Below are 27,348 nucleotides of genomic sequence, written 5' to 3'. Positions count from 1 at the left end.
GGGCGCAACTTTGTCGACCACCTCATTACGTCATACACGTTGGTTGACCACGGCGGCCATCCTCCCACGCAAGAAGAAAGAAGAAAGTGTGGTAGCTTTGTGCAACATTCTCGATAGCACTGCAACCCAATCATTACTACTTATCATCCAAGTCTGGTGCTGGTGGTTCTGGCGCCACTGATACGCCACTGGAAACATGTACAAGTCGTGCGCCATGGTGGTGGCTTGCTGTCATCCACAACCTCAAAGTCCTATACCAATATGCATCAGGCACCTCACAGTCTCAGTATCCATCTTTCGCGCTATATCGTTTGGGTCTTGGTCGCCCTACACAGCATTGCACAATAGACACAAACGATGCCAGCAGCATGACTGCTGTGGCCGCCCATGTTATGGCAAGGAATTTCCCCCCTTTGGTCGAAGCGATGCCGATCTGATCTGTGTATTTGTTGATTCGGTTGGTCGCAATGACCATCACGGCCGTTGCTACAGCGGAGGCGACACCGAGCATGATGAACGCAAGCTACAAAGATCATGATTAACACAATTCGGCGTCGTCACCAGGAAGAGAAGAACTTACCAAATCTACCAACCAGTTGAAGAACGCTGATAGTCGCCCGTTGGTAAATATGCCGGCGGCAGCAGTGAACATTGCGACACCCGACAAGACTATCCCAATGATGTAGAAGATCACCATGATGCGGCTGACAACTTTGATGGTGTGTTCGGCATCGGTTATGTCGCTTGGCCAGTGAATGTCATCCAAGGTGATGCCAGCCGGCAGAAGATCCTGGACAATCTTGGTAGGCTGGAAGTGAAAGCCCAGGGTCGAGTTGGAGCATTCGGTCACATTTTGTTTGGCATGGTGTACCGTGGAGTTGGGTGAATACGTGCCCTGGCAGTAGTCTGTGACATGGACATTGAAGAAGTCGGGTAGGCCCAGCAGCGAGGCAATATCAGTGGTTGCATCGCCAATGATGTCGTTGATATCCTGCTGAATGGTGCTGCTCAAGCTGGAGAGCAAGCCGCTGTCGCCACTAGAGGTATCAAATAGACTCCCATGACCGAGCCGGGAGATGTTGAGCTTTGTTCCGTCAATATATAATGCACCAATAAGCCCTGACGAGGCGATATGCTTACTGTCAATATTTCCGTATCTTGCAGAAACGTCCTTTTATCGCCAGCAAGCAGACAGAGGATGGAAAGAACGAAAGCTGTTATGGCACATGCCAGTGTAAGGAGGGAAGACAACCGCATCTTGGAAAGGATCTTGTGGGAGAGGATGGTTCTTTGCAGGAAAACGAATGGATTTCTAGAAAAAGAACGACTGTCTGGGCCCTGCAGCAGAAATACAAGTACGCAGCACGGGTTTGATTGTGCAAGTGACAAGTCCAGGGCAGTGCTGATGGGCCCGTTAAATGTAGGACGACCCGTCTCGTCGTTTGCTCTCAGCCTCAAATCGGGTCGTACATTGGGGGACTTGCGTCAAAGAAGAGGCCATGACAACAGAATCTTGATCGGTGTGGTCAGAATCTGGCTGGGGTGGGTGAGAAAAACAGGGCATCCGGCCAGCGAGACATGGAGCTTGGATTCCACAATGGCAACAATAGTGGGTTGGTGCAGGTCTCGGAGCCATTGAAAGCCAGGCACTACCAGGCCCCTAGAGTGGATTGGGCATCCCCAGCCTTCACTAGCCTCCTCCCAGGGCTCCCTAAGCCTTTATTTGGGCGCCACGGGTGCCAGTCAGGCCCCTAAGGCTGCGGCATGGGCCTCTGATTGGCGCCTCAGCCACCCTGAGATCGTCGCCCTCGCAGCACCCACCAAACACTCCAGCAACGTCATGCATGACCACATCTTTTTGAAACAACGCGTCCTGATGCCCTTTCTTCCTCGGCGGCAATTCGTCATCTGGAACGGCGACAGGCATCAGGCTAACCTGCCATGAGAAGTGGTAGACGGCTCGCACAGGATGCAGCTGGTTGAGCATTCGCAGTGTGCCATCGCTGCCTGGCCCTGTTTCGGTGCCCCATGTGCTGCCAAAAACCCATTGGGTGTGCCACTCCGTCTGACGAGGCGCAAGGGCGCAACCCATACGGATCTTACGCGTCACTGCTAGAGGATTTTCTCCCGAAACTAGAAACAACCAAAGCCGTTGCAGTCACGTGGACTCGAAAAGTTTTGGCGCTACACCATACATTGGGGCTGAGGAACATGCATGAAGGCGTGTCGCATCGCATCGCCAGACATTCCCGAAATGCCATATGAACATGCGTCTCGTGCCAGTTGCTTTTTCCACCGTGTTCAGCAGTAGCATCCTTCTTTCTCATGGCGGAAGCCCGCCGGTATGGAACAGAGGAGTGGAACCGAATTCGAGACATGAATACGATGCTGATTTTTGGGGACAAGGCAGTACTCTGGCCAACACCCTGATACTACACCCTCAAGCAGATGGCACGTTGCGACGGAGCAGATTCATTCAGATAGTCCAGACTCTGGTTGTAAATCCTGGGTTTCTTGTCGTAGTCCTTTGATGGCGGTCTCAAAACCACTTAGCACTGGTCTCCTTGTGAACCAGTCTGAGTCCTCAACTTACCGCTAAAGCCTCTGGGTTGACCCCGTTCTCGACGAGGGAAACACAAAGCGACAGCTGTGTCCGATCGAGCTGTGTATTCTGCCTTTATTGTGAGAGACAAGCACACGAGAGTGATCATCACCTACCAAGAGAATTGATATTTCTTCGAGAATATCAACAACTTCTCGAGCCTTTTCCCGCTTATCGCTGGTTGCAGGCATGTTGGCTATTGCACGGGAAATGGCCGAAACTCGAACTTGGGGTCTGATATATCGGAAGTTCGAGTCTTGATGAAAGTAGTAAACAGCAGGGGGAGTTTGTTCGAAACGCGTCGAGAACACTGCAGTGCGAACAGCGAAACTCCTGGCAGTACCAGCGAAAAACACGCTGCTTTAGCAGGTCGAAACTAACTCGGCCAAGCCACAGAGCGACAACGACTTGCACGACTGGAACTGACTTGACTTCTTCTGCGCAACCTGCCCTGCCACCTCCTTCGATTTGTGCGTTGGTCCAGGACGGTTGCTGCACCCATCACTGCGACTTCACGCTGTTGGAGACTCCTGGCATAATCATGTCCGGCAAGGCAGCAACAAGTCCTCGTGACGATGCTTCGTGCCAAAATACACCTCTTTTCCACAACCTCCGGCAACTGCCTCGCTCTGTTATCCCACGCATCCTACAAGAGATGAAGAGTCTGGAACGCAAGGCATTTGCTTCTCATGAAGCGCTTCCCTTTGACGACAGAGTTCTCCAGCAGCGCAACATGGAAGTGGTTGTCGGACTCTCCGACCAAGCAAGATGTTCGCCCGTCGTCGCCTATGCTGTTGCGGTGAAGTGGAACCATCGCCTCCTGCTACACAAAGTTTGTGTCTCGCCGGCGGCAAGAGGGCAGGGTATAGGTAGCTTATTGTTACAGAAGGTCATCGAGGACTCCAAATGCTGGTCTTGTCGCGCGATTGATCTATGGGTCGACGAATCAAATATAATCGCTCAATGCCTCTACTCTAAATGTGGTTTTGTGGTGCAGGAAATTGTCAATGACTACTATTCCCCCGGTAAGAATGGAGTCAAAATGGTCCGAGTTTCGCAGCCTTGACGTCGAGGTCTCCTTGGATGTTGGGTTTTCACATTCTCGCGCAGAGTTATCCCTTGCAGGCACCATCAATTTCTTCGACTGTCGACCAACCCCTCGAGAACATCATAAAATGCTCGCGACCGCGTTATCTCGCGCAGACCGCGTCTGCAATTGCGACGGAAATCTTCGTTTCTGCAAATGCTCTTTGACAACACTCAGCCAAAGCCTCGAGTTCGCCCATTGCAGAATGATTTCGGACTTCCGGTTGATCACTTGAATGTATCTCACACAGATCAGCAAGCCTTTGTTGGCGGTTTTGCTCTCTGTAATACTCGATCTTGTCACAGCCCTACCAGAGCTCGCTTTTCCGCTCAATTCTCAAATTCCGCCCGTTGCGTATGTGTCGCAGCCGTACAACTTTGCATTCTCCGCCAACACGTTCACTTCGAGTGTCCCCCAGATCTCCTACACAATTACACATGGACCAAAGTGGCTTGGTCTTGACAGCGGTTCTCGCCAGTTTCGAGGAGTTCCAACCCTAAGCGATGTAGGCACTACGACATTGCAATTGGTCGCTTCAGACTCGACAGGGCAATTGTCAACGAGCGTCACCTTTGTTGTGGTCGGGTCCCCCACTTTGAAGCTCAATTCACCTCTGTTGCCTCAGCTCGAGCAAAGCAATCTCATTTCGCCGCCCAACTCGTTGCTTGCGCACCCACAGCAGCCGTTTCATGTTGGCTTCGGAAGGCATATCTTCAGTGGCGCAACGTTTGATACAAAATACTACGCAGTTTCAGCCGACAATACCCCTCTGCCTCCGTGGGTGCAGTTCGATGAATCTCTGCTCGAGTTCTCGGGCACAACCCCTGCGTTGGTGTCCCCCTTGGCTGGATCCCAAACGTACGGCTTAAGACTTATTGCTTCGAATGTACCTGGATTTGCAGAATTGACCATTGACTTTCAAATTGTTATTAGCCGCAGGATCCTGGCATTTTCAACCGCATCTCAAAATGTCCAAGTCTCCACTGGTGCTCATTTTCAGACTTTGCCACTCCGGCCCTTGATTACACTCGATGGAGGACCGGTCACGGACGATCAGATTCTGAACGTAGAAGCGAGCGTTCCGGCATGGGCCAAGCTAGACCGAGAACAATTGTCTCTGAGTGGTACCTCTGATGGCTCAGCCAGCACCACTGTCACCATCACTGTCACAGATATTTATCAAGACGTTGCCAATGCGACCGTCTTTCTCGAGAATACTGGAGCTTCAAGCGTTCCTCTCGGGATCATAGGCATCGTCAATGTTACAGCCGGGGAATACTTCTCATACAACGAGATCACCCCGTCCTCCTCTCCTTGGGTCCGAGCTATCGCGGCTCTGGGCAACGCATCGGCCTGGCTTAATTTTAATCCTCAGACCTGGGCTCTGTCAGGGTTAGTGCCTCAAAACCTATCCCCACAGACACTTAGTGTCTCTATCACATTTGCAAATGCATCAACTGATGGTACGGGAGAGGTGATTTTACAAGTACTTCGGAATCCCTTTGTCACCGCAACGATACCAACGCATCCCACGGAGCCACCAACAGTTTCCAGAGCTAGTGACACGAGCAAAGCATCTGAGCGAGCAACGAGTTCTCTGAATGGCAACATATCGAAAAGCCATGTGCTGCATGTTGCACTGGCCTCTGTCTTTTCTGTTGTCGGAACATTAGTTGCCGCTTTTCTGATTCTTTGTGTTCTTAGGAGAAGGAAGAAAAGAGAAACCAACGAACCCTCAATCGCAGAGAGCCCCCAACATGCCGGTGGGCATTTAAATGGACCGTCTAACCAACCAGCACTAGCTGCAGAAACTACTGGCCATCTACCTAACAATCGGGACACCGCCTCTCCTGATGCGCTGAGCGTGACTCCTGTATGGTTTAACGATTCTTTCAAGAACTCTAGGCAGAGATTATCGGACACAGGACGTCTGCATCCCCTTTCGCAGCACCGCACTTCACAAGTTCTCACGTCTAGCAGCGTTTTGGCTGCCCAGCCTGAGGCTGCTGAAGAACTTGACAGAGCGAGAGGTCCGGCATTGGGGCCTTTGCCTGCCAGCCTGAGACTATCGCTGCCCAGACTTCCACCAACACACAGCATATTATCGGCAGCAGGCTTGCACAGCCAACAGAGGGATTCGATCACCACTGTCCATGCAAGTCCGGTGCCACAGGTGGTCGGGTTGCCGGACAGGAGGAGCGGGGCTGGACATGGTGCCGGTATCCTTGTCCCTCTTGATACTGGTCTTAATGAGACGTCTCGGCGAGATAGCTGGGCATCTAACCCATTGAGTGACCACAGAAGGACTACTCTGGTGTTGGATTCATTCCCTGCGCCCCCAGTGAACAGGACCACCACCGCCAGAACTGGATCTCAGACTAAGAAGTCAGTTCCCGTTCTGCGAATTGTCCCGGAAGATGACAGTCAATCTCTATCCTTTGAGGAGCAACGCCAGAAATGGCATACGGAACGTGCACGGGCCAGATTAGAAGGGTCTTCAAGGTTTTCAAATGCAGGCTCGGCACGGACACTGGTCTCGCCGCGAATTAAGTGGCCCAGAAATGGCGCAACGCTTTCAGAGAGAGACGTGCCGACATCCACACCGATGGCTAGAGGATCCAAAGAGATGGACGTCCAAGCATCTCCCGACCATACATGGCCAAGGTGGTCTGGTCTTGATCCCGGGGCTCAGGAACCTGCACGAATGGGTAGTCTGGTGACCCCTTGTCAGAGAGATACATCCGTATTGAGGACGCACCACAGCATTGCGAGCAGTGGGCAGTTTGACTCTGTCACCTCCTCCGACAGCTTCTTGGAGGACGAAAATCCCTCCGCAGAAGAAGTAGCAGCAACAGCAGAAACCGAACAGTGGCCGGCTAAGAGCAGCTCCCAATCTTCACCACCGTTACCGTTTAATCCCGTCTCACATTCACGAGGAAATGTGAGGAACAGCGAGTTCAGGGCCGATGCGAAGCAACCAGGGTGGTCGCTAGACGAGCGGCAACGCATTGGTGTTGAAAAGGGTGGATTGAAGAGACCCCCAGATAGCCGAAGAGGGAGTTTTCGATTTATATGATTGTCGAAGTTGGTTTGTGCTGCAGGACATAGTCCAGTCAGAGCGAAAAAGAACAAAAAAACCTTTGCTCTGTGCAGGACCAAGCGGCTTGTAGTTTGTATTAACCAAAAGAGCTGATATGTAAGGCTGCGGGCGGACGGGGGCATCTATGGAGCATTGCCTAGGCATGGACAGTAGATGCCTACCCAGTACCGAGTACAGAGCTTGGCATCCCAATACAGGGCTTCGAGGGTCGCAGGCGGCCTCCTCGCGTTCTTACTAAGGGATTTCGGTTGGAGTGGGTGGGCTTTTTGAATCTATCGTCATTTACTCGCCCTGGGCCCTGGCACCGCACTGGGTGGCAGCCCGAAAGCATCATTCCTGCAACTCGCTGCGACAACTCGCCTGCCCACCTTTCAGATTCGGATTATCTTTTTTCTGTTGAACTGACACTCTCTGACTTCTGCACGCGACACCCTGATTGCCGGCAAGCAAAGAGAGCCTTGGCCTGGCTGCGTTCACCGCCTGTATCGTCTTTCGGTGCATCCCTCAGACGGTGCATATTTCCCTCAAGGTTGCAGAGCCTGCGCCTCTTCCCGTCCTAGTCCTCCTCCGCTGCTTTTTCGACCACCTGCCACATCCGCCGCCAGCTTATGACATCGCGTGCAAGGAGTACATGAGCACCGTCACCTCCAATTCCAGTCACAAGTTGAAGATCTACAAGCATGGGTCAGACTCTGTCCGAGCCTGTTGTCGAAAAGGTGTGCTCAGATCCTGCAATTCCCCCTCCCCTCCCATGCTGTTCTGAAGAAGCCTTGTTGCGCCTCCGCGTGATCCAGACCCGGAGCACCGCCAGGCCGGCTTCCTTTTTGCTGTTTCATCTCTGGCGTCAAAGTCACGGACACGGTAGCTAACGCAACTGCTCGACAGACATCCGATAGCGGCGCAGATGACTGTGTTTACTATGGCCTCTCGGCAATGCAAGGATGGCGTATAAGTATGGAAGATGCACACGCCGCAGTACTCGACCTACAACCCGAGGAAAATGGCAAATCCAAACAGCCATCGCCCCCAGATAAACGGTTATCGTATTTTGGTGTCTACGATGGGCATGGTGGGGAAAAAGTCGCGCAGTTCGCTGGGGAGAATATCCACAAGATTGTCGCAAAACAGGACTCATTCTCCAAAGGAGACATTGAGCAAGCCTTGAAGGATGGCTTTCTCGCCACTGATCGTGCGATCCTCAATGGTATGGGAGGCACTCTCGCGAACACCATACTTCCTAGTACTAAAGGATCGTTCAGATGCTCGTTACGAAGATGAGGTATCCGGATGTACCGCATCCGTTGGCATCATATCAAAAGACAAAATATGGGTGGTGCGTCCAGCATGTTCAAGTCAGTTTATGTCTTGACTGACAATACTAGGCCAATGCTGGAGACTCTCGCACTGTCCTTGGTGTCAAAGGGAGAGCAAAGCCGCTGTCCTTCGACCACAAACCCCAGAACGAAGGTACACTATCCAACTGTATTGCTGTTGGGCACCAGCTAACCCGAGGTAGGCGAGAAAGCCCGTATAAGTGCTGCGGGAGGCTTTGTGGACTTTGGTCGAGTCAATGGCAATCTCGCCCTGTCACGTGCCATAGGCGACTTTGAATTCAAGAAGAGCGCGGATCTTTCCCCTGAGCAGCAGATTGTCACAGCCTTTCCCGATGTGATCACGCACGAGGTCTCGTCCGATGATGAGTTCTTAGTGATTGCCTGCGATGGTATGTTACCGTTTGGACCCCTCCATGGTGTTTGTATGCTTATGATGAAACAGGTATATGGGATTGTCAATCTTCGCAAGCCGTGGTCGAGTTTGTGCGAAGAGGGGTTGCTGCCAAACAAGAGCTACATCTCATTTGCGAGAACATGATGGACAACTGCCTCGCGTCCAACAGTGAGACCGGCGGTGTTGGCTGTGACAATATGACAATGATTGTTATCGGCCTGCTGAACGGCAAAAGCAAAGAAGAGTGGTATGAGATGATCAGTAAACGAGTGGCAGACGGTGATGGACCATGTGCGCCACCAGAGTACGGCAAGTCCAACCCTAGTTTCCATGAGGCCAAGTCTTGTCTAACAATTCGCAGCTGAATTCCGCGGACCGGGTGTCCGACATCAATTTGATCACGACAGCCCGGACGAGTACGAACTCGACCTTGACCACCGGCCTAGAGGGCTCGGGGGCCGGAGTGGTAGGATTATTTTGCTCGGGGATGGAACAGAGGTCCTGACAGATTCAGACGACACGGAAATGTTCGATCAAAGTGAAGAAGACAAAGATGCGGCGAACCAGGTCAAGAAGGGCACTCCAGACACATCAGATATCGAGTCTGCGCGAAGCGAGCGAGAAGGCACTCCGGCCCCCCAATCGGCGGCTGATGAATCGAAAGCGCCAAATCACCAGGATGCCTCGCACAGCAAAGACACCGAGAACAGAGAGACAGCGGATGACACGACCCAGAAGGCTGCTGCCTGAAGGCGCAGTATGAGCGAGACCAGACAGGCAGACCTAGTTTCTTCCCGACGCAAGATACCCCTGCCGTCAGCGCATTGACGAAGAGTCCTAGCATGCATGATACTGGTTTAGACCTACACGGGAGAGCGTGCAGAAGGACTTTCTTCGTGCAGCCTTGTTCTCATACCATTGCGCAACGAGGCAGTGAGCACGACGGTAGATTGATGTCGCTTTCTGTACCTCCTATCTATATACACCGTGTGGGAAGGGGCATACCTTGAGTTCTTTTGAGCGCTGCATCGCAACCACCAGTTATTCATCAACCGACTTCTTTCTTAGGGGGTGTGCGCGGCGTGCGTGTGTCTATCTCAAAGCAGCTCTGATGGCAGCAACTGACAGAAGAGACGTTTGCCTCTACAGAGACCTCTTGCAATTCCTTGCATTGTCCCGACTCTGGACGATGCTAGTCCCCGTAACGTGGCGAACCAAGCAATCTATGCTGTATGATTAGAGCATTCAAACTTGCCGTCTACAGTTGTGCCATCGGATGACGTTTGACCAGCGACGTCCCTGGCCGGCTTGAAGGGCCGTGACTGGTGGATAGAGACATTGCGAGGCACATGCCCGCCCTCCTCTTTTGCTTTCCACCTCTGACGGCATTTGCCAACAACCGGTTTTCTTTTTCCCCCCAAGGCATTTGGATTTGCCCATACCAGGTTGTTGGGGGACGAGGTCTTCTCCGTATGGAGCACCGTGCCAGTAGGGCTCCTTTCTCGCGGTCAATCTTACTCTGATAAAACCTGACCATCACGCAACTCCAACGCGCTTCTCCCTCTCGCTTCTCACGATCCCCGAAATTTGTTTCTCACTGTGGATCTTGGCACCTTGCGGGAAACTCTGTCTCTTCGTGCCTCTTCGCCTCCTAGCGACTGTCTCCTGTTACTTTCTTCCTGGCATGGGACTGCGTGTACCACCTTGAACGTGGCTTGCGATTCTGAACATCTTCCCGACATGTCGTCACCATCCTCTACGTCTTCCGCGAAGCGGAAAAGGACGACCGCCCCAACCGACCTCCAACAACCATCGTCGCGCGACGCTTCAGGCGAAGAGCTGGCCGATTCGCCCTCGCACAACCTACGGAACCGCAAGCATGCCTCGAGTAATTCTATCGACGGTGCAGTGCCGCCTAGTAAGCGAGCTCGCACTCGGTCCATCGCCAAACCTGTCGAGCCCAATGGAGCGAGTGAAAAGGACGTTGCCAATGAGGAAGACCCTGGTGAGCCGTCAAGCACTACTGCGGATAGCCAAGAGATCGAAGAAACGGCCAGGAAAAGGCAAAGGACCGTCACAAGTGCTATGAAGAAAGCAATTGTCAATGACGACCGGGGCACAATGGAGAATGTACCAAAAGCAGGCTTGAGGGATCCCGTTGGGTACAAGACCAATCCGCCACCGGTTGGTAGGCCCGTCAGAGTCTACGCTGACGGTGTGTTTGATCTCTTCCACCTTGGGTAAACAGCCTCGCACATCGCTTTCGGGACGTGAGAGTGCTAACCTCATGTGAAGGCACATGCGCCAGCTGGAACAAGCGAAGACCGCATTCCCAGATACCTATCTAATAGTCGGGGTTACGGGCGACGCCGAGACACACAAGCGTAAAGGTCTGACCGTGCTCACTGGTGCAGAAAGAGCCGAGACGCTTCGCCATTGCAGATGGGTCGACGAAGTCATCCCTAATTGCCCCTGGATTGTGACCCCAGAGTTCCTGGAAAAGCATAAGATTGACTATGTGGCCCACGACGACGAACCCTATGGCGCCGATGAAGGGGACGATATCTATGCGCCTATTAAAAAGGAGGGCAAGTTCCTGGTCACGCAACGAACCGAGGGAGTCTCGACAACGGGAATCATTACAAAGATTGTTCGAGATTATGAAAAGTACATCGTTCGCCAACTCAAGCGAGGGACTAGCCGGCAAGAGCTGAACATAAGCTGGCTCAAGAAAAACGAACTTGATCTCAAGAGGCACATGCAGGAGCTGAGAGACAGCGTCAAGTCAAACTGGGTCACTGCCGGAGGAGAGATCTCCCGGGACCTGCGGTCATTCTGGACGAATGCCAGTTCGAGACCCGCGAGTCCTGCTCCGTTTAACAGACAACTGAGCGATGGAGGCCTCAAGAGTCCCCTCCTCAGCGGTGGCATGACTACCGTCGAGCAATTGAAACAGTTGGAGACGGCCATCAACCCAGAGAAGCGAAGTGACTCTCCTGGTAGGCTCAGTAGGAGCGAAGATTTTGCCGCAGGATACAGCTTGGGGTTGATTGGGGGTGTGAAATCATGGGTAAGGACAGAAAACCTTGATCTGGATACGTTGGTTCGACTCCACTGCTGACATGGGTAATTCTTCACAGATGATGCGAGGGAAACGGGCTCTGCGCGACAGCCAGGCACCCAGCCCAGAAGGAAGTGAAGATGATGAAGCTAGAAGCCCCATCAGCAATGACGGAGAAAACGACATATTTGGATTGAAGACACCTCCCCTTGGTTCGATTCGGGGGAGAAAAGGCAAGATCGCTAAGAGTAATGTCGAAGAGCCCAAGCGAGAGGCCATGGACGTGATGCATTGACTCGTCTGATTGGTGGGACAGCTTTTTGTGCTGGAGATCGAGTGTGAATTATAGCGACCTCTACGCTTTTCCTTTCGACAACACACTCTTTTGCGCAACACCTTTATTGTCCGGTCGGCGGGAGGGCTCTAAGAGCAGGGTACGAAAATAGCAAAGCGCAAGGAATGGCGTTACATTCATTAGGGACTAAACATATCAGTTGGCGGGCGAGGACCTGAGCGAGGGACGCACCACAAAAAGTACATGTTTGCTTTGGAGGGAATACACATGGCGTCTTTAATTCTTATTCAAGGACGAGCATTAGGGGATGGTAATCAAAGACGTTATTGACCGGTGCTGTTCTTTTTTTGTCTGGTATTCGACCGGTTCGGTCTTGAATTCTGACTAGGATCGTCTATTGAGGTAGCCTCAAAAAGTCCCATCGTCCAGACGCCGCCATCCCATCGAGGAGCAGCTGCAAAAACGACCGCCTCGAATCGGCGCACTCTTTGTAGTTTGCTGGATTGAACTCCCCAACCCGACATCTGCAAGCTCAGTGGCCCCAGGTCAGGGGATCCGGAGAATTGTTTTCTTTTTCTGTATTTCAGATGGGCATTCCCTTCAGTCATCATTTTAGGCCGAGCATTTCGACTCCCCATGCTTCTTTCCTTCCGTCCTCACACCAATCAAACTGCATGATTTGTGTGTTTTTTTTCTCTTTTCTGTCCCACTCACTCACTCGCTTGCTTCCTCTCGAGTTCTCGACCGCCACCGCGACCTATGGCCCTTTATGATCGGGGCTTCTCCTTCTTCTCCTTCCACAAGGCGCTCAGGCCCACGCCGGACACCTTGACGACCTTGAACCGCACACCGGGGATATCACCCTTGGCTTTGCCCTTGCGACCGAAACCGGCCAGGAGGACCTCGTCGTTCTCGTCCACGAAGTTGAGACAGCCGTCGTTGGGCACTGGAGGGAGGTTACGAATCGTCAGTAAACATTCTGTACTTCAAGCACTATTTCTCGAAGAGTTTTCTTTGGCCGGGGGTGTTTCCATCTCATGTTCCATCCGTCTGGGAAAATGTTTTCTCTTTCTTCCTTCTCTTTTCCCCATTTCTTTCGGGGTTGGGTAGGTTGGAAGGCTTGAGAATGATTGTGGGTGGGCAGACATACCGAAAGCAGTGACCTTCTTGCCGTTCTTGATCAATTGCACTCTCACGCATTTCCGGATGGCCGAGTTGGGCTGCTTGGCTTCGACTCCGACCTTTTCCAGCACGATTCCTTTGGCATGCGAGGATCCACCGAAGGGAGAGGACTTGTAGGCGGTTCCGAGGAGACGCTTCTTGTAGTGCAAGTCGGCCCAGCGACCCTCCTTGCGGGCGGCGACGAGTTTGCGCGCGGCGTTGAGACCACGGGGTTTGCCTCTGTTTGTCATTTCTAGAGAAAAGTGCGAGGATGGGTTAGCTCGTAGATACTCTCGCCAAAAGGTGCGTGGGAGCGTGCAGCTGGACCGAACCCTCCTCGAGGTTCTGGGGCGGGGGACAAGTGGAACTGTCTGTAGTCTCTGCAATGAGAGATGGTCCTGGGGATTGAACGTACTGGCAACTGTGACAAGGCAGACGATTGATAAAACTCTGAGATTGAGGGTGCTGAGAGCGTGGATCGAGCGACGGCGATATTGACGAGGCCCCAGAATTCGAGAAAGTTTGGTGCGCTTCGCCAAGAGTGAAAAGCGGTGAGCGGTGGCAGAAATTTTGTACGGTGCGGCGTACTCATGCTCTGACACAATTGTTCAATCTGATGGGGCTCTGGCAGTTTCCCCACCCCGACTTCAGCCTTGTAACTACACAGGTCAACACATCACCGACTCCGTCTTATGCCAAAGGTTTGAGTGGTTTCTTAATGTCAACCGCCCTATAGCCTCTTCTGGAGCGGCGAGGGCACGTCTCTCTGCCAATTCTCCTCTTGAAAGCCATGGCCTCATCATCTGCTGCAAAAAAACCGGGCCAACTAGAAGTGCCGGCCGCAACGCCCAGTGTCGAACGACCCAAACTCTACACCACCACTACTCGAACGACAGCACACCGTCTCCCTCCTCCGGCGCTGTTCCAGGGCCCCCCGTCGAAGAACGCGTCGCACATCTCCCTTGTCGTTCCGACTGACCGTCCTCCCGCCGAGACCGAAGGAGGCGCCCAAAATGGCCGGCGAAAGATCATTCGTCCGTCTCGAGTTCCTCCTGCCTCATCCTTCTCCGGCACCTCTCCATCTCAACTACGTCACCCTGCCGGGGGAACAGATGCAGACGATCAGCGTGCCGAGCAGCTCTGGGCTGAAATGCAAAAGACCCTCGCAGACGTTGAGATATCGGCCATGAACACCTCCCACGTGTTTGGATCGTCTCATTTACGAGCATTGGAAGAGTTGCGGACCGCACAACTGTCCCTAGCGCAGACATGGGCGAAGATCGAAGCGGATGAATCGTTGGACCATGACTTCGCCATCGTCTCGCAGAAGGAGTCGAACCTTGGCGCCGCATTGGAGAGCAAGACCTCCGCGACGACGCCATCCGCTCAACAACGACCAAAGGGTACGGGCCCTGGGACCGGCACCGGCACCGGCACCGGCACCACGGCGTCGCCTGCGACGGCCAAGGATGCTGGATCTCCAGACGGGAAGCCAAGCGCATTCACGAATGACAAGAACCTCGAAGAAGAAACAGAGCGGGACATTCAACTCGCCAGGAAACGGCGCGAGGCGAATGATCGGTACTTCTCCCAGGTCAACAAGGGGGTGTTGGATGTGGTGAGCAAATTGGACGAGGTCGCAGGCGCCATGAGACGAGTGGAAAGGGAGAGCAGAGAGATTTGGGACGAGTCGAGCGAGGATTCGGACGATGCCAACGAGACAGGTGGTAGTGACACTGAAGGAGAAGCTACTGACCGCACTGGAATGACTGACAGTCCTGTGCCTGTGAGGAAGGAAGGCTGAATTCTGGCACATTCCACTACAATTTGGACCAACCTAAGATTCGGACACACAGTCCAGGATTACCTATCCCTCTCGAGACTTTGACCAGTGCTAGTCCTGGACAGATATGGGATGTCCCTTTCCCTCTATTGAGTGTCTTGGGGGCAAGCGCGGTTTCGATCTCGACCAAAAAGGGGCAACGAAGATGCCACGAAAGCACACGAAGTAAATCATGCTCCACACAAGCACCAGCGAATTCACGTCCCTCCAGCAATGGACCCTATCCGCAATGGTCCTGCTCTCCAACACAACGGCCATATCCAGCATTTGGGAGAAGCTGGGCGGCCCCTCACATGCAACAACGAGGATGGCAAGGCAGGGCAAGGCAAAGGGGGCATACCCCAGAGTTATCAAGCTCTGTTACACCTTCATCAGGGAGGTTTTGCGATGTAAGCATCCGGTCATCCAGCCTCCGCGTTTTGGTCGAGAGCAAGCCGCTGCTTCCGCACCGCCTGGACCAGGCAATACACTGTCGGGCATTCCTCAAAATGACCGTCGCAAGAAACCGCCATCCAACACAGGCCACGTTCTTTCTGCCTCCTGGGCGGGCAAAGGAAGCGCGAGGCTGCGCACCACCTGGCCGGCGGGACTAAGGCCACTCACTCGTCGGTTGAAGGGGTCAAAGTCGCCACCACGTTCCCGCAAAGATCGCCGGGTTTTTTGAATCGCCTCCTTGTTTTTGCTCTTCGCTGCCCTTGAGATTCGATCAATCCGGTATACGCCCTCGTTGCGCCGACAATGGATTGATTGGGGAGAGGGGAAAGGGGACGGCAGGTCTACTCTCATTAATTTAGTATATACAATACGGAAGACATTCGACGCTTTCATTCGGTTCTTGGAAGTAAAGCGGTCTAGCCCAGCAGAACGAGTTTTGGTGCTCAAACCACACAAATTCACGGTGCACTGGCACAAGAACGAGACAGGTCCATCGACAAAACCCATGATCAAGAAAGGCACTTTAGGTCTGTGTCTCTGTCGCTTGGTTCTATGCGGCCGTCAATAGAAGATATGAACGCACTATTCAGATTCCGTCGACCTCGAGGCATCCATATCTGAAGCAAAATGTATCACATTGGGGCTGCTTGTTCTGTATTTCTGCTTCTTGTGTCGAGCCAGATGCCCATGTGCTCAACAACTACCTGAAGCTGATTCCTTCTCAAAGTCCACTTTCTGCTTTATCTTCCGCGCCACTGGTATCATATCGACTACGAACAGGCTGTCGTCCAGGTTGATCATCGTCGTTACTGTCATTTTCTTGATCTCTGTCATCAACAAACCGAACGGATGTACTCCTGTGTCGGGTGTGAAGGCGAGACTGGGTCGTTTCGCGCCTACCAGTTCCTGGTGCACTGCTTCGCCTTCGATGGACATCCGTTGCCCTTTGAGAGAATATATGTTGATCTTTCTTAGCAGCGACTTTCGACGGCTCCGAATCGTGTCCACTTCCTGTTGAAATAGCTTGTGAAGAGGCCGAGTCGCCTCTCTGACGTGGCTTGAAACTATGGGTCAGGAACGGAGATGGTGCTCGAGGCAGAGATGCGAGGTAATCATCCTGACGCTCCTGGTCGTCTAACTCTGCCCAGATACCCTCCGTGTCAGTATCAGGCGGCGCATGAACTGAAAGCACGGGCGGTCGAGCGCGGCTAACAACTAGGGGTGCCTGCTCGTCGACCGATCGTCTTGAATCAGCCGTGTGGCTCCTCGCTCGTCCAGCCGATAGTAAAGGAGCTCTTTCGTCCACGGGGGATCGCAAGATTCCCATTCCTGGTGTCAGCGGAGTTCGTGGAGAGGGCGACTGGTAAGGCGCTTCTGCGGGTGTCGTATCATCCAATCTCCAAGATAATGCCAGGACTCCAGAAAGAAGTATAACAGTACCCAACGCCACTAGCCCCGCATGAAGAGAACTCAACCTCGACCCTTGTTGGAAATAAATCAGGCCGTCTAGGATTGCGATAATGTTGTAAATGCAAAACACGAAGGGGTATAATACGCTCGTACTGCATAGCCGAAGACCAAGGTGCAAGTAATATAACTGCGTCAAGGCAAAGAAGAGTAGCGCCACCAGGATGAGCCATGACTGAAATCGGTCGAATTGGTTTTTGTGGTCGATGATGGTCCGGACAAGAAGCTCCACTGCGGATTTGGCGACAAGAAGAGAATGCGCCGACAAAATGCCAGATATCAGAGCATAGGACAGGCCTCGGGCAAGCCGCAGACGACTGACACGTAGTTTCAGCGGTTGAGGCAGTTGAGCGGTGAAAGACCGAGAGAGCATCCGAGGGCGGTCAGTGCTGATTGATCCTTCTCGAGGCCTTTCGCTCTTTGGCAGACTTTCTACGATTCGCTTATGAGACGACCACATCCTCAAGACGTGAGCGAACAAGATGGTAGCCACGACCACCATCATTGTACCAACCATCCAGATGATGAAATTGCGCTTGCCGAGAAGAACGAGCAGTTGATGGAGGTTATGCGCCGGCTCTCCAATGGCCCCAAACGTGGCTATCAAGCCTGCACCAGAACATGTAAGGATTGTGCCCACAAATGAGAAATGGGTAAAGGGCTCGCCCAGCAGAAGAGTTGCGAATGCGGTGTTGAAAACAAGCCCTGAAGCCTGTAACGTCGAGAGCACGGGCAAGGGCAGCGTGGTGATCTGAATGGTGCTGCCCACCAAATTGGATACGACAAACATCAACATGCCTAATTGCCATCGCCGCCTCTTGTATGGAGGAATCCGCGGCTCGGAATGATCCTTTGCATCCTCGATGAGATGCGACTTTCGCTGAAGGGTCAGACCCAGGCTTTGGACAGAGGTGGATAAGAGGCCGACGAGGATTCCAATCTGCCTTCCATGTTAGCCGGGGCATTACATCTTAAAGGAAGGAGCAGAGGGGCGCACAGCAATGGTGCCTTGAGGCGAGATGTCACCGAGTTGGCCCATGGCGGTCAAGCGAAGCAGGAAATGTGCAGAAGCGCATTCGTGAGGACAGCTCAACTGAGCCGCTCATCTTGGGCTTCTGCGCATGAAGTTGTAGGGATTGTAATTCAGCAGTTGGGGATATTCATGATTGTAGGGAGGCCGTCGTGGTGAATAAGACAGAATGTTTGGTGTAAGGGTGGAAGCGAGGAGAGGACGATTGACTGAATGACTGAGCCACGAGCGCCTCTCCGGGCTGAGGATGAAGTCACCGATTCGCTCCTTCGCAGCGATCGCTTGGCCGCGGATGCTGTCGCCGTCCACACCAGAGCTCACTCTCCACCAGCGATTTGGTAGCTACCTGCTGCATCTACTGATACAGCCTTGCATTGACTCTCTGGAAGTGAACATCTCGTGTTGCTCGGGCACGGTTTCAATCCTCTGCAACGCAGCTCTAATCTACGGCAAATTGTTGACCCGAGCCCAGCTGCAGGGACACCAGCTTCTGGGATAACGCAGTCTGCCTCTGTCCTATACTCCCCAACGATATAGATACGAACTGCAGCAGGTTGCGAAAACAACGGCCAACACCAGCTCTGTCCCCGGAACAGGATCTCTAATTCTCTACTTCCACTTTCTACCAGTTGTCTACCTGTTACAACCGCCATCATGTCGTCCCACGCGCTCTCGGACGACCAGGTATGCCCATTGCTCGAGCCCTCAGTTTACCCCTCCGCAGCTAATAACGATATTCCCAGGTCGCCGCCGAGCTCAAAAAGATGACGGCATTCATCCGCCAGGAGGCCCTCGAAAAGGCCCGTGAGATTCAACTGAAAGCGGACGAAGAATTCGCAATTGAGAAATCGAAGCTGGTCCGCGAGGAGATCGCCGCAATCGACAGTCAATACGAGAAGAAGTTCAAACAGGCATCCATGTCCCAGCAAATCACCCGCTCCACAATGGCCAACAAGACAAGGATAAAGGTCCTCTCTGCCCGTCAAGAGCTGCTGGACAAGTTGTTCGAGGAAGCGAGAAAGAAGTTGGCGGACGCAGGAGCCAAAAGCAAGAATTACGAGCAAGTGCTGAAGGGGTTGATTCTTGAGGGCCTGTATATGCTCTGCGAGAAGAAGGTGACCTTAAGATGCCGGAAGGCAGATAAAGACAAGGTGCAGAGTGCCGCAAAGAAGGCTGAGGCCGAGTACAAGGAGAAGATGGGCAGTGAGGTCCAGACTGTCGTTGATGAGAAGGAATGGCTACCAGATGAGTCGTACGTTTTCTTTACCACAGACGTGATCTCTTCTATTGACATGCATGCACAGAGCTGGCGGCGTCTTCATCATTGGTGGTGGCGGCAAGATCGAATTGAACAACACCCTCGAAGAGAGACTGCACATGCTCGAGACCGAGGCCCTTCCCAGCATCAGAGCGACTCTGTTCGGCGAGAACGAGAACAGGAAGTTCCATGACTAAAGCGTAGAACGTGGGTGCAAATGGAAAAGATTTTGTTCTAATGGAAAGCTCTCCGTCGTCACAGGGTGCCTGAGGCGCAGTATCAGTGCGTTCGTTCAACATGCGCTTCCGCTGCAGAAGGCAGGCAATTGTGATAGATTGCATATGGAGGGCGAGAGCAGCGCCACACGCAGTAGACAGGGGTATTACTATGGTCGGAATGGGGGGAAATACAGTGCGAGCGTATTGAAGATTTTCTGTATAAAGTCGTCTTATTTCCATGAGTCGTCGTGCGAACTGCACATCGTTCAGACTCCGGCTTGGGGGCGGCATCAATCGTCAAACCCGTTTCCTTCCCGTCGATACGCCCCGGCGCCTTGCTCAACAATAACATGATCCAGCGACCCAATTCTCATACCGCCCTGCTTCCGGGGAGGGGGTCACACTGCTCGAAACGAACATGGACCTTCAGCAGAAAGCTGCACCTAGTTCTCCAGCCCCAGCTGCCTGCGGATCGACATTTCAGTCTCTGAAGGCTCTGATGTCGGAGGAGAGGTGGGAGGGACCTCTCCGCCTCGCTCTTTCTGGGCGTTTTCATGCCCTTGCGGAGTGTCTGCCGTCTGCTCAGCTCCCTTCTCCCGCTCCCTCTCACGTTCACGCTCCCGTGATTTCCCTTTCGTTTTCTCCAGAAACCGGCTCATAAAGTCCTTGCCTCTTTCCTCGACCTGGACCTCCTCGGCGTCCCTCAGTCTTCCCACCTTCCCATCAAAGATATGTCTCTTGGGCCTCAGCTCCGTCCTGACACTGTATAACAACCGCCAATACAGCGCTTGCAAAACGTCCTTGCACTCTGTGCGGGTCATGTGCGAGGCGCCCGTGTCGACAATCGCCACAAAGGTCGCTTTGATTGCATCCGCGAGGCGGTCGACGGATTTGTTGAAAGAGAGTTCCTCCGGGCGAGAGGGGAATTCCGCCGGTCGACCGCCATCCGAGATAGCGATGTCGAGAATGTGAGAGCGAGCGCGTAGGGCAGTGTAGTCCATTGTGCTAGGACCTTTTCGGCGCCGCGTATCGAAGTCAGGAGACTTGGATACGTGCTCAGCCAGCGTGTGAAGTGAAATCTTGGGAGTGTTGGATTCAATGTCCTTTACGTCGTTGGCCCCAAGCAGAAAGGCCTGCGCGAGCAGAATGCGTATCTGCAACGCGGTAGGCGAAGTAGGTAGGATATGAGAGAGTAATTGTGCCTGCAGCGTACTATCTTTCAAATGCCGGCCCATGTCGGCCAGGATTCGATCGGCGATGTGAGAACGCGTTTCCACGTCGGGGAGTGATAGAAGCCTTTCCAGGAACGCGTCAATGCTCAAGGAAATTCGTCCATCGCTGGTTAGCTCGCTGTCGATGGCGAGCCGACAGATTATAGAAGTTAGCTTGCTCAGAGCCAAAAAGTCCATATCCGCATATATCTCCTGGAAGACATCCAGGACTGCAAGAAGGTATTTCGGATCACGCCGCGCTGGCTCCTTCAGGAGTCGATGTCTGGGCTTTATCTCGACAGAATCTTGGAGGCTGTTGGAATCAGCACCTAAAGTCTGGAAGATCGCCTGGACGTCCTGCGCCTGGATATTTATCCTTGTCCAGGATGAGCTTGCGTTCCGCAAGCATCGGATATATGCTTGCCTTACGTCGTCCTGTTCCTCCATGACGACGTTCTCAAAGGTCCAATTCAGTGCCCCGTCCGAGATCAGGCGTCTTGCTGCGAGGTCAGCCATACAGCCCGACACATAGGCTCTTGACCTGGATTCGTTATCCCCCGCTCGCCATAGGTGCTCTGGGATTGCATCTTCGGGGAAGGGATATTCAACCGGATCTTCATCATGCCAGTCGTTTGGCCCGTTGACTCCGAAGAACAAGAAGACCGCTTCAGATGTTAGAGCTTCCGTGCGGTCCACAGCGTCCATTAGTCTTGCGACTCTATGCTCGTCGTCGTCCGTTGTCGCAACGGCCGCCAGAAGCGTCTTGTCAAGTGTTGGTATGCTGTCTGCCCCGGCAGCTTTATTTGCCGCGTCGACCTCTGCCCGGACTTCCCTGACTTTGCTCTCCACTTCTTCGTCATTGAAGTGGTCTTCCATCAAGGCGCTGATGTCAAACCTGTGCGCCCTTTCTTTCGCATACAGTGCCCGTAGTTTGTCCTTGCCCACCAGGGGGACTGACCTGCCTGACGTGAACAGACTCAACAACCTTTTGCGCTCAGCCTCAGCCTTGGCCTCATGCTCGGGGGTGGACAATGGCGAAGTACTGTGCCCACCTTGCCTTCTTCCAAACAAGTCCTCCAGTGACTCCAAAGACTCTTCGTCGTCATCATCGGAGTCAAGAACCTCGATTACTTTGCCGTCCTTAATGACAGCTTGCGTCGAACTGGGGAGGTCGGTAAAAGAGAAGCGGTTGGCCTCGCCCTTGGGAATATCATCTTCTAGAATGTCTGCGCCAAATGTGGGAGCGCGTTTGTACGTTGAAGGAGGCTTTATCGGACTTTGTGAGTGGGACGTTCGGCTGCGAATGGACAGTGAGGCTCGCGAGCCCGGCGCAGACCTGGGTGAGAGCACGGAGGAGGGTGGCGTCCTCGCCGCAAATGTGTCGATGGTTCTCTTTTCTGCCTTGGGAGTGGTTGTCTCCTCTCTGCGCGAGTGTTCTCCCTCCTTTCGCTCCTCGGCCGACGGTGATGGTCTTTTGGCAGGGACTGTGTTTCTGAGGTAAGGCTTGAAGAATTCGTGAATCGGTTTCGTGGTGCGCTTCTTGGACGACGGGGAAGCAGACATGGGAGCGACTAGGGTGGCATTTCAGGGATCTGCTGGAGGTACCATTCAGAAGGGCTGCGACAAGTCAGGTACAAATGGCTCGTTGAGGCCCAGGTCGCTTGGAGGGGAAAGGCGACCAGTACTGTCAGGCAACGCGGTGAAACTGCCCGCGCCTCCACGCGTTGCAAGTCACAAACTCGTAGTCCAGGCAAGCAGCTAGGCGGTTAGCGGGGTGCCGGGACCTTAAGAGCCTAAAGACCCGCCGGGATTGCCGCCTAAAGAGTTGACTTTGGGGGGGGAATCCAGGCCCGCAAAGCTTATTTGCCATCACGTTGCTTCCGCCATGACAATCTTTATCGTTGGGGCCACAGAGGGTGCTATTACGCAGAAACCGAGACGTCTTGGGAGTCCAATGGACGACAACCGACACCATATAATTGTCTATTACTCGGCACATTGTTCAATGCTTGGTCTTTGGAAGCCACTAGAAGCTATGGCCGAGATCAATGCGAGGCATAGCCTCATAAGCCCCCCCATGAAACGCATGGATCCTCCAGCCGCACCAACGGCAGGAAGACGAAGCCGCGCGCCGAATCCACCTGTTTCGCTCGCCTGATCTGAACGACATCCAACGTCCCCAAGCCCCAATCACGAGTCATTCGTAGACCTCCATGGAGAGCACTCTCGTCAAAGGCAAGATCGTGACGTAGGCACAGCGGGCTCCGAGAACCTAGAGGGTATATAGACTCAGGACAGAGTGAGACCAGAGCTCAGGCGGGCATCTTTCGCCCCCAACGGGGGTTGTCCGATATCAAAACGAACTGAGCTTTCATCCCAGAGGTCCAGCACAGCAGATACAGAATCGGGTGGAATATTCTTTCTACCATCGCGTGAGTAGAGTCCAAACAAGGCCTCCTCGAGAACAACAGCATCTCCACTGAATGGGGTAAGATCCTGCGTAGGACATTGATGGCAAACGTTGAGGGGACTCGAGGCAGAGAACGAGGATCCAACGCCAGAGGAGCATCACAGGACGTTGATCGGTGCTCGGTGCCACTTCCCCAAAAGTCGTCATAAAGACAGAGAGAGTGACTCGCGGATGAAAAGGGAGTTTCCCAGGTTGAGGTCGAGATCAAGCTTGAGAAAAGTGACGAGAAAAAAGTTTGACCGATGTTAATGCTTCGCCATAGACCTACGTTGCGGCATTCGCTGGATTGGCGCAATGCAGCCTCGTCTAGTCATCAAGATTCCCCAATCTATGCTCTTGAATGCGTCGATCTGAATACAAATCAAAACCTTCATCGATGTCTGCTTGGAGCAAACTGGCAGTCCGATTTATTATGGTATCTACGGCCTTCAGCACAGCCCGAACCCGTCCCACCCTCTCTTTCGTCTTGCACGGCTGACTTGTGCCATAACATGCTTCTTCAGCAGATCGAGTTGCGACCAGTCAATGCTGCGAGCGATCAAGTCCCGTGCTCGTAGGCACTTCGTGCTCTCAGTGCGGGCCCGAATCTTGAAAACAGCCAGGGAATCGGAGCCATGGCCAGAGCCAAAAACCCCAACAGAGACGAACCCCAATCCACGCCGAGGCGCTCATACATCTGCGTGACAAAAAGCGGAAAGGCCGCCGACAAGGTATAGCGAGACAAAGAAGACGCGCCGCTCGAGGAAGCCCCGTATTTAGAGCCGTACACGTCCAGCATGAAGAAACTGCAAGGCACATAGATGAGCAGGCTTCCCAGCATGATTACTGCTTGTGCAATGATCGAGTTGATCCAATGGACTGACGGCCGTGTTGACCACGCAAACCAGAAGAGGCCAGTCGGCAGCATCAGACTCCCATACAACGCGGCAAGGAGCTTGGTTTCCGGCGGTAATTCGGGTCTTCCGACTGCCTGCTCTCGGGCCGCCTGGAGCTGCTTGTATCGGGGTTGATAGAAGAAACGATCGACTAGAATGAGCACACAGGAAGCCACCAAGCAGCCCGTCACAAGGCCCAGGAATGACAGGTTCTGGCCGCTCGGAGAGAAGCCATAGACTTTTCTCAGGACCCACGGAGTCGTCACCACGAAGGTGTAGAGCAATGCAAACTGGAACCCCGTGTACAGACAGATGAAGCCGACGAGCGGCTCCGTGCCGAGCATGTGGAGCGGCCGGATGATGGTCGAGGTCGCCAACTTGCTCAGAGCTTGGCGGAACGTCTGGTGCGATCCCGGTAGCGCTGCCACCCCGTGCGCTCTTGCTCTACGTCGCAGGATTGTCGCCTTGTAAGACTCACGGAGGAAGAGCGCCGACGGATGGATCAGGGCCGCAGGCAGCAGGACGGCCCAGCAGGTCCATCGCCAGCCGCGACTCTGGACCGCGAAGCCACCGACCAAGGGCCCTAACGCACTTCCCATGAAAGGGACGGAGTAATAGATGGCCAAGGGCACGGCGCGACTCGAAGGAGGAAGACAGTCGGCGATGGTCGCCGCCGTCACGGAGACTCCCGGGGCGGCAAACAGCCCGGCGAAGAACCGGCACGTAATCAACGACCCGATGCTTCGCGACAGTCCCGACCCAACCACAAAGACGTCAAACAAGGGCAGGGTGAGCACGAACACGGCCTTGCGCCCAAACGTTTCCGACAGGGGAGAAGAGATCACGGGGCCGAACGCGAGGCCCAGGGTGTACGTCGACAACGGCAGGATCGACACGGTCGAAGAGACCCCAAAGTCGGCCTGCACTTGCTCGGTGCCAGGAGCATAAATGGACGCAGCCATGGTGGTGATGAACCCGATGAGGCAGCAGATGACTGTGGTCAGGACCTTGCGGCTGGTGGACCAGTTCCTCGGGTCGCTTGGGTCATTCTCATCACTCCAGTCTTGATACTGGTTGCTGGAATCAGTGTGCGTCTCCTGCAGAGCAGGCATGGCTGTCAGGTGGGCGATGGCTGCTTGACGGAGATATCAACTCGATTTCTCGCATCCATCCCGAGGATTTATATCCCCCCGTTATCAGACCGCTGCCAAAGAGGGAGAATAGTCCTAGGCCGGCGATTTTGCGGCGTTTTGACGGCGTTTTCAGACCACCCGGCGTCGACTTCCTTCCGGCACAAGAACCTGTCAGTTATTGGCTCGAAACATTCCTGGAGTATATACATGTATGGATTATCGCGGCAGTACGGAGCAGATTGGCGAGGACGAGTACCTATGATAGGAGACATGAGAGTGCCCTGCTGGTCACGTAGATAGTTTCATAGTTACCGAAGGCTCTCCATGTCAAATGATGCTAATCCAGATATACATACCTAGAAGCGCCGGTTCAATACAAGTTGACCCAAGCCTCGTCGACAACTTTTACTGCATTTCTGGGTATCTGTAGCAGTAGATTGACCACAACTTCACACGAGCACGAGAGTCTCCTCTTCCACAGGGTTACTACTCCCACCAAGGAGCCGCGCTTTCACAAGCTCTCCTTCCATGCAGCCCTGGACGTAGCTCTCCCCCACGAGCCGAAAATGCCCCTTCTCCCCAGGAACGGGCCGGAGCACGCACGGCACTTTGCAGCCGTTGACGACCGCCAGCAGATCCCCGGGGAGGGCGCTTCGAGGCGCGAAGCCGTACCGGCCCTGCTCGGTGAACACCAGCACGCGCCCGTTGCAGAAGTACCACGCATGGTCCACGAAGGTGTCGATGTTGCCCGTGACGGACTGGTCGCGGAGGCGCGCCGTGTCTTCGCCGAGAGCTGCAATTCCAGCTTTGTGGCGGCCCAGTTCAAGCAGACGGAGAGCGTAGGCCAGGCGGTCGGCTTGGAATTGCGCGCGGGGACCTGTGTACCGCTCGCCGGTGAGCATGCGGACAAAGGCCATCAGCGGACGTTGGTCGCCCGCGTACGATTCGTGGAAGCAACCCTGGGCGACGGAGGCGGTCCAGAATGCGACGACCGGATGGGTTGGAGATGGCGCATTCGTCTGGGCCGGGCTCGGGTCGGGGAGACGCAGGGCGGTCTTGTCGAGTACCGGGGATTTGGCCGTGACTCTATCGAACACCAGTCCCTGCACGTTCAAGGTGCGAGGATCGATCGGCTTGCACGAGCTGGGCCCGAGACCCAGGGCGGCATTGAACGGTAGTTTGGTTTGGAGGCCGAGCGTTTGTGCCGGCTGTACAAAGTTCCAACGCGGCACCCACGACGGATAGTCACCACTGAGTGTGTTTTCGTCGTGCTCGACCGAGAGCAGGAGATTGACGCCGTGGGGGTCTTTCAGCCACTCGAGGGCGAATCTGTGGTAAGCATCCAGGTACGGCAGGTTGTAGTCTGGATCGACAAACGAAGTATTATCCGTCGTGCCCGGTTTCAGGGCCGACGGATGGCCCAGAAGCGAGTAGATGAAATCCCGAGGGTCGGTCGCCTTGAGCCCTTTGGCGCTGTGGAGCAGCTTCTGCAACGTCCATCCCGTCGAAAACGTCCCAAAGTCTCGACTCCGCTGCCGGCTGCTCTTGGTGACATCCCAGCCGTCGAGCGTCGCGGCGTGGATCGACGACAAGGGAAACGAGGCGCGGTCGACGAGGAGAAAATTGGCAAAATCCAGCATCCACTGCGCGACCCGCATCATCGATGTCCAGTCGAACTCACTGTCGCCGAACAGCACCCACGGGTCTGCGGCGAGACCGACCTCCTGGATCACCCACACTCGCGTGAACCAGGGCGAGGCGAATGCAGCGTGGATCGCGCGCCAGCGCCCGTCCTTGGATATCTCGTCCTCGGGAGTTGCGTTGGGGAGCTCGTCCCACGTTCCATGGACCGACAGTTGCGCGTCGATCCTGTCGTTCAGTTCGGTGATCAGGGAGGCAGCATTCGCGCCATCCTCCACACTGTCGCCCAGCCAGACCAAGACCCGCTTGGCCTTGCGGTAAATCTGGCCCATCAGACGGACCTGGTGGTTCTTTTCGTCATTGTTGGACTGATCAATCGACAGTTGATCTACCCAGATGACTCGCTCGTGCCCCGAATGGCGCAGGCGCCGGAGAACGCGGTCCAGGTTTGCAGTGATCCCCAGCGCCCACGAATGTTGGCTCTGGCCCCGCTGGACTTGGATGGTCGAGACCTTGTCCAGGCTGCCCCAGGGATAGGACACGGCCTCAAACTCCGGGATCTGATGGATGTCGCTCGTGAGCAGTTGACATGCGAGCGGATCTGACGACGCGCCCGGCTTGAGCACCACATACCGCAGGCAGGGGCCTTTGGGAAGTGCGTCGTAGCTCGACATCAGGTGTTGAAGGTGGACAAAGTTGGGCAGAAAATAGCAAAGTACCTCGGACGCTGAAT

General features: G+C 54.1%; 13 protein-coding genes across 13 annotated transcripts; 6 read left to right on the top strand and 7 right to left on the bottom strand.

Moving 5' to 3' along the window:
* Positions 1-33: 33 nt before the first annotated feature.
* PV07_07008 (uncharacterized protein) lies at positions 34-1,523 on the bottom strand. The gene is made up of 3 exons (XM_016394049.1): positions 1,141-1,523; positions 581-1,084; positions 34-523 (listed from the first exon to the last, which is right to left on the bottom strand). The coding sequence occupies exons 1-3, from the start codon at positions 1,255-1,257 to the stop codon at positions 284-286; spliced, it is 861 nt and encodes a 286-aa protein (XP_016247468.1). The 5' UTR covers positions 1,258-1,523; the 3' UTR covers positions 34-283.
* Positions 1,524-2,472: 949 nt separating this feature from the next.
* Positions 2,473-2,793, bottom strand: PV07_07007 (mitotic-spindle organizing protein 1; the record flags this gene model as incomplete). Its single annotated transcript, XM_016394048.1, has 3 exons — positions 2,473-2,538; positions 2,594-2,671; positions 2,719-2,793. 3 exons carry the CDS (start codon positions 2,791-2,793, stop codon positions 2,473-2,475), a joined length of 219 nt encoding a protein of 72 aa, XP_016247467.1.
* A 350-nt stretch (positions 2,794-3,143) lies between these two features.
* Positions 3,144-3,668, top strand: PV07_07006 (uncharacterized protein; the record flags this gene model as incomplete). Its single annotated transcript, XM_016394047.1, has 1 exon — positions 3,144-3,668. One exon carries the CDS (start codon positions 3,144-3,146, stop codon positions 3,666-3,668), a length of 525 nt encoding a protein of 174 aa, XP_016247466.1.
* A 256-nt stretch (positions 3,669-3,924) lies between these two features.
* PV07_07005 (uncharacterized protein) lies at positions 3,925-6,806 on the top strand (the record flags this gene model as incomplete). Its single annotated transcript, XM_016394046.1, has 1 exon — positions 3,925-6,806. The coding sequence occupies one exon, from the start codon at positions 3,925-3,927 to the stop codon at positions 6,763-6,765; it is 2,841 nt and encodes a 946-aa protein (XP_016247465.1). The 3' UTR covers positions 6,766-6,806.
* Positions 6,807-7,743: 937 nt separating this feature from the next.
* PV07_07004 (uncharacterized protein) lies at positions 7,744-9,267 on the top strand (the record flags this gene model as incomplete). Its single annotated transcript, XM_016394045.1, has 7 exons — positions 7,744-7,993; positions 8,049-8,122; positions 8,172-8,256; positions 8,306-8,512; positions 8,566-8,826; positions 8,879-8,983; positions 9,032-9,267. 7 exons carry the CDS (start codon positions 7,744-7,746, stop codon positions 9,265-9,267), a joined length of 1,218 nt encoding a protein of 405 aa, XP_016247464.1.
* Positions 9,268-10,257: 990 nt separating this feature from the next.
* PV07_07003 (uncharacterized protein) lies at positions 10,258-11,873 on the top strand (the record flags this gene model as incomplete). Its single annotated transcript, XM_016394044.1, has 3 exons — positions 10,258-10,757; positions 10,813-11,587; positions 11,658-11,873. 3 exons carry the CDS (start codon positions 10,258-10,260, stop codon positions 11,871-11,873), a joined length of 1,491 nt encoding a protein of 496 aa, XP_016247463.1.
* A 258-nt stretch (positions 11,874-12,131) lies between these two features.
* PV07_07002 (40S ribosomal protein S23) lies at positions 12,132-13,549 on the bottom strand. The gene is made up of 3 exons (XM_016394043.1): positions 13,450-13,549; positions 13,024-13,287; positions 12,132-12,819 (listed from the first exon to the last, which is right to left on the bottom strand). The coding sequence occupies exons 2-3, from the start codon at positions 13,283-13,285 to the stop codon at positions 12,641-12,643; spliced, it is 441 nt and encodes a 146-aa protein (XP_016247462.1). The 5' UTR covers positions 13,286-13,287; positions 13,450-13,549; the 3' UTR covers positions 12,132-12,640.
* A 139-nt stretch (positions 13,550-13,688) lies between these two features.
* Positions 13,689-16,019, top strand: PV07_07001 (uncharacterized protein). Its single transcript, XM_016394042.1, has one exon. The coding sequence runs from the start codon at positions 13,825-13,827 to the stop codon at positions 14,836-14,838; it is 1,014 nt and encodes a 337-aa protein (XP_016247461.1). The 5' UTR covers positions 13,689-13,824; the 3' UTR covers positions 14,839-16,019.
* PV07_07000 (uncharacterized protein) lies at positions 15,686-18,041 on the bottom strand. Its single transcript, XM_016394041.1, has 2 exons — positions 17,777-18,041; positions 15,686-17,719 (listed from the first exon to the last, which is right to left on the bottom strand). The coding sequence occupies exons 1-2, from the start codon at positions 17,816-17,818 to the stop codon at positions 16,034-16,036; spliced, it is 1,728 nt and encodes a 575-aa protein (XP_016247460.1). The 5' UTR covers positions 17,819-18,041; the 3' UTR covers positions 15,686-16,033.
* Positions 18,042-18,109: 68 nt separating this feature from the next.
* Positions 18,110-19,616, top strand: PV07_06999 (uncharacterized protein). The gene is made up of 3 exons (XM_016394040.1): positions 18,110-18,493; positions 18,553-19,061; positions 19,114-19,616. The coding sequence occupies exons 1-3, from the start codon at positions 18,464-18,466 to the stop codon at positions 19,262-19,264; spliced, it is 690 nt and encodes a 229-aa protein (XP_016247459.1). The 5' UTR covers positions 18,110-18,463; the 3' UTR covers positions 19,265-19,616.
* On the bottom strand, positions 19,482-22,235 carry PV07_06998 (uncharacterized protein). The gene has a single exon (XM_016394039.1). The coding sequence runs from the start codon at positions 22,057-22,059 to the stop codon at positions 19,729-19,731; it is 2,331 nt and encodes a 776-aa protein (XP_016247458.1). The 5' UTR covers positions 22,060-22,235; the 3' UTR covers positions 19,482-19,728.
* Positions 22,236-23,504: 1,269 nt separating this feature from the next.
* On the bottom strand, positions 23,505-24,953 carry PV07_06997 (uncharacterized protein; the record flags this gene model as incomplete). The annotated part of the gene is made up of 1 exon (XM_016394038.1): positions 23,505-24,953. One exon carries the CDS (start codon positions 24,951-24,953, stop codon positions 23,505-23,507), a length of 1,449 nt encoding a protein of 482 aa, XP_016247457.1.
* Positions 24,954-25,286: 333 nt separating this feature from the next.
* Positions 25,287-27,346, bottom strand: PV07_06996 (uncharacterized protein). Its single transcript, XM_016394037.1, has one exon. It carries the CDS (start codon positions 27,287-27,289, stop codon positions 25,424-25,426), a length of 1,866 nt encoding a protein of 621 aa, XP_016247456.1. The 5' UTR covers positions 27,290-27,346; the 3' UTR covers positions 25,287-25,423.
* Positions 27,347-27,348: the final 2 nt, after the last annotated feature.

The sequence above is a fragment of the Cladophialophora immunda genome (genome assembly GCF_000835495.1).
Source record: "Cladophialophora immunda strain CBS 83496 unplaced genomic scaffold supercont1.4, whole genome shotgun sequence".
Classification (NCBI taxonomy): Eukaryota; Fungi; Ascomycota; class Eurotiomycetes; order Chaetothyriales; family Herpotrichiellaceae; genus Cladophialophora; species Cladophialophora immunda.
The sequence above is the reverse complement of the archived record's forward strand: the minus strand, read 5'-3'. Positions and strand labels throughout refer to the sequence as shown.

Excerpts from the sequence above, each read along its gene's own strand:
- PV07_07000 (XM_016394041.1), bottom strand. The coding sequence starts at position 17,818 with ATGGGCCAACTCGGTGACATCTCGCCTCAAGGCACCATTGCT. Across the intron at positions 17,720-17,776 it reads CGCCTCAAGGCACCATTGCT|ATTGGAATCCTCGTCGGCCT; the intron begins GTGCGCCCCTCT and ends CATGGAAGGCAG.
- PV07_06998 (XM_016394039.1), bottom strand. The coding sequence starts at position 22,059 with ATGTCTGCTTCCCCGTCGTCCAAGAAGCGCACCACGAAACCGATTCAC.
- PV07_07008 (XM_016394049.1), bottom strand. The coding sequence starts at position 1,257 with ATGCGGTTGTCTTCCCTCCTTACACTGGCATGTGCCATAACAGCTTTC. Across the intron at positions 1,085-1,140 it reads AAGATACGGAAATATTGACA|CTCAACATCTCCCGGCTCGG; the intron begins GTAAGCATATCG and ends GACGGAACAAAG. Across the intron at positions 524-580 it reads TCAACTGGTTGGTAGATTTG|CTTGCGTTCATCATGCTCGG; the intron begins GTAAGTTCTTCT and ends TGATCTTTGTAG.
- PV07_06999 (XM_016394040.1), top strand. The coding sequence starts at position 18,464 with ATGTCGTCCCACGCGCTCTCGGACGACCAG. Across the intron at positions 18,494-18,552 it reads ACGCGCTCTCGGACGACCAG|GTCGCCGCCGAGCTCAAAAA; the intron begins GTATGCCCATTG and ends CGATATTCCCAG. Across the intron at positions 19,062-19,113 it reads GAATGGCTACCAGATGAGTC|AGCTGGCGGCGTCTTCATCA; the intron begins GTACGTTTTCTT and ends ATGCATGCACAG.
- PV07_07002 (XM_016394043.1), bottom strand. The coding sequence starts at position 13,285 with ATGACAAACAGAGGCAAACCCCGTGGTCTCAACGCCGCGCGCAAACTC. Across the intron at positions 12,820-13,023 it reads CAAGAAGGTCACTGCTTTCG|TGCCCAACGACGGCTGTCTC; the intron begins GTATGTCTGCCC and ends ACCTCCCTCCAG.
- PV07_06996 (XM_016394037.1), bottom strand. The coding sequence starts at position 27,289 with ATGTCGAGCTACGACGCACTTCCCAAAGGCCCCTGCCTGCGGTATGTG.
- PV07_07001 (XM_016394042.1), top strand. The coding sequence starts at position 13,825 with ATGGCCTCATCATCTGCTGCAAAAAAACCGGGCCAACTAGAAGTGCCG.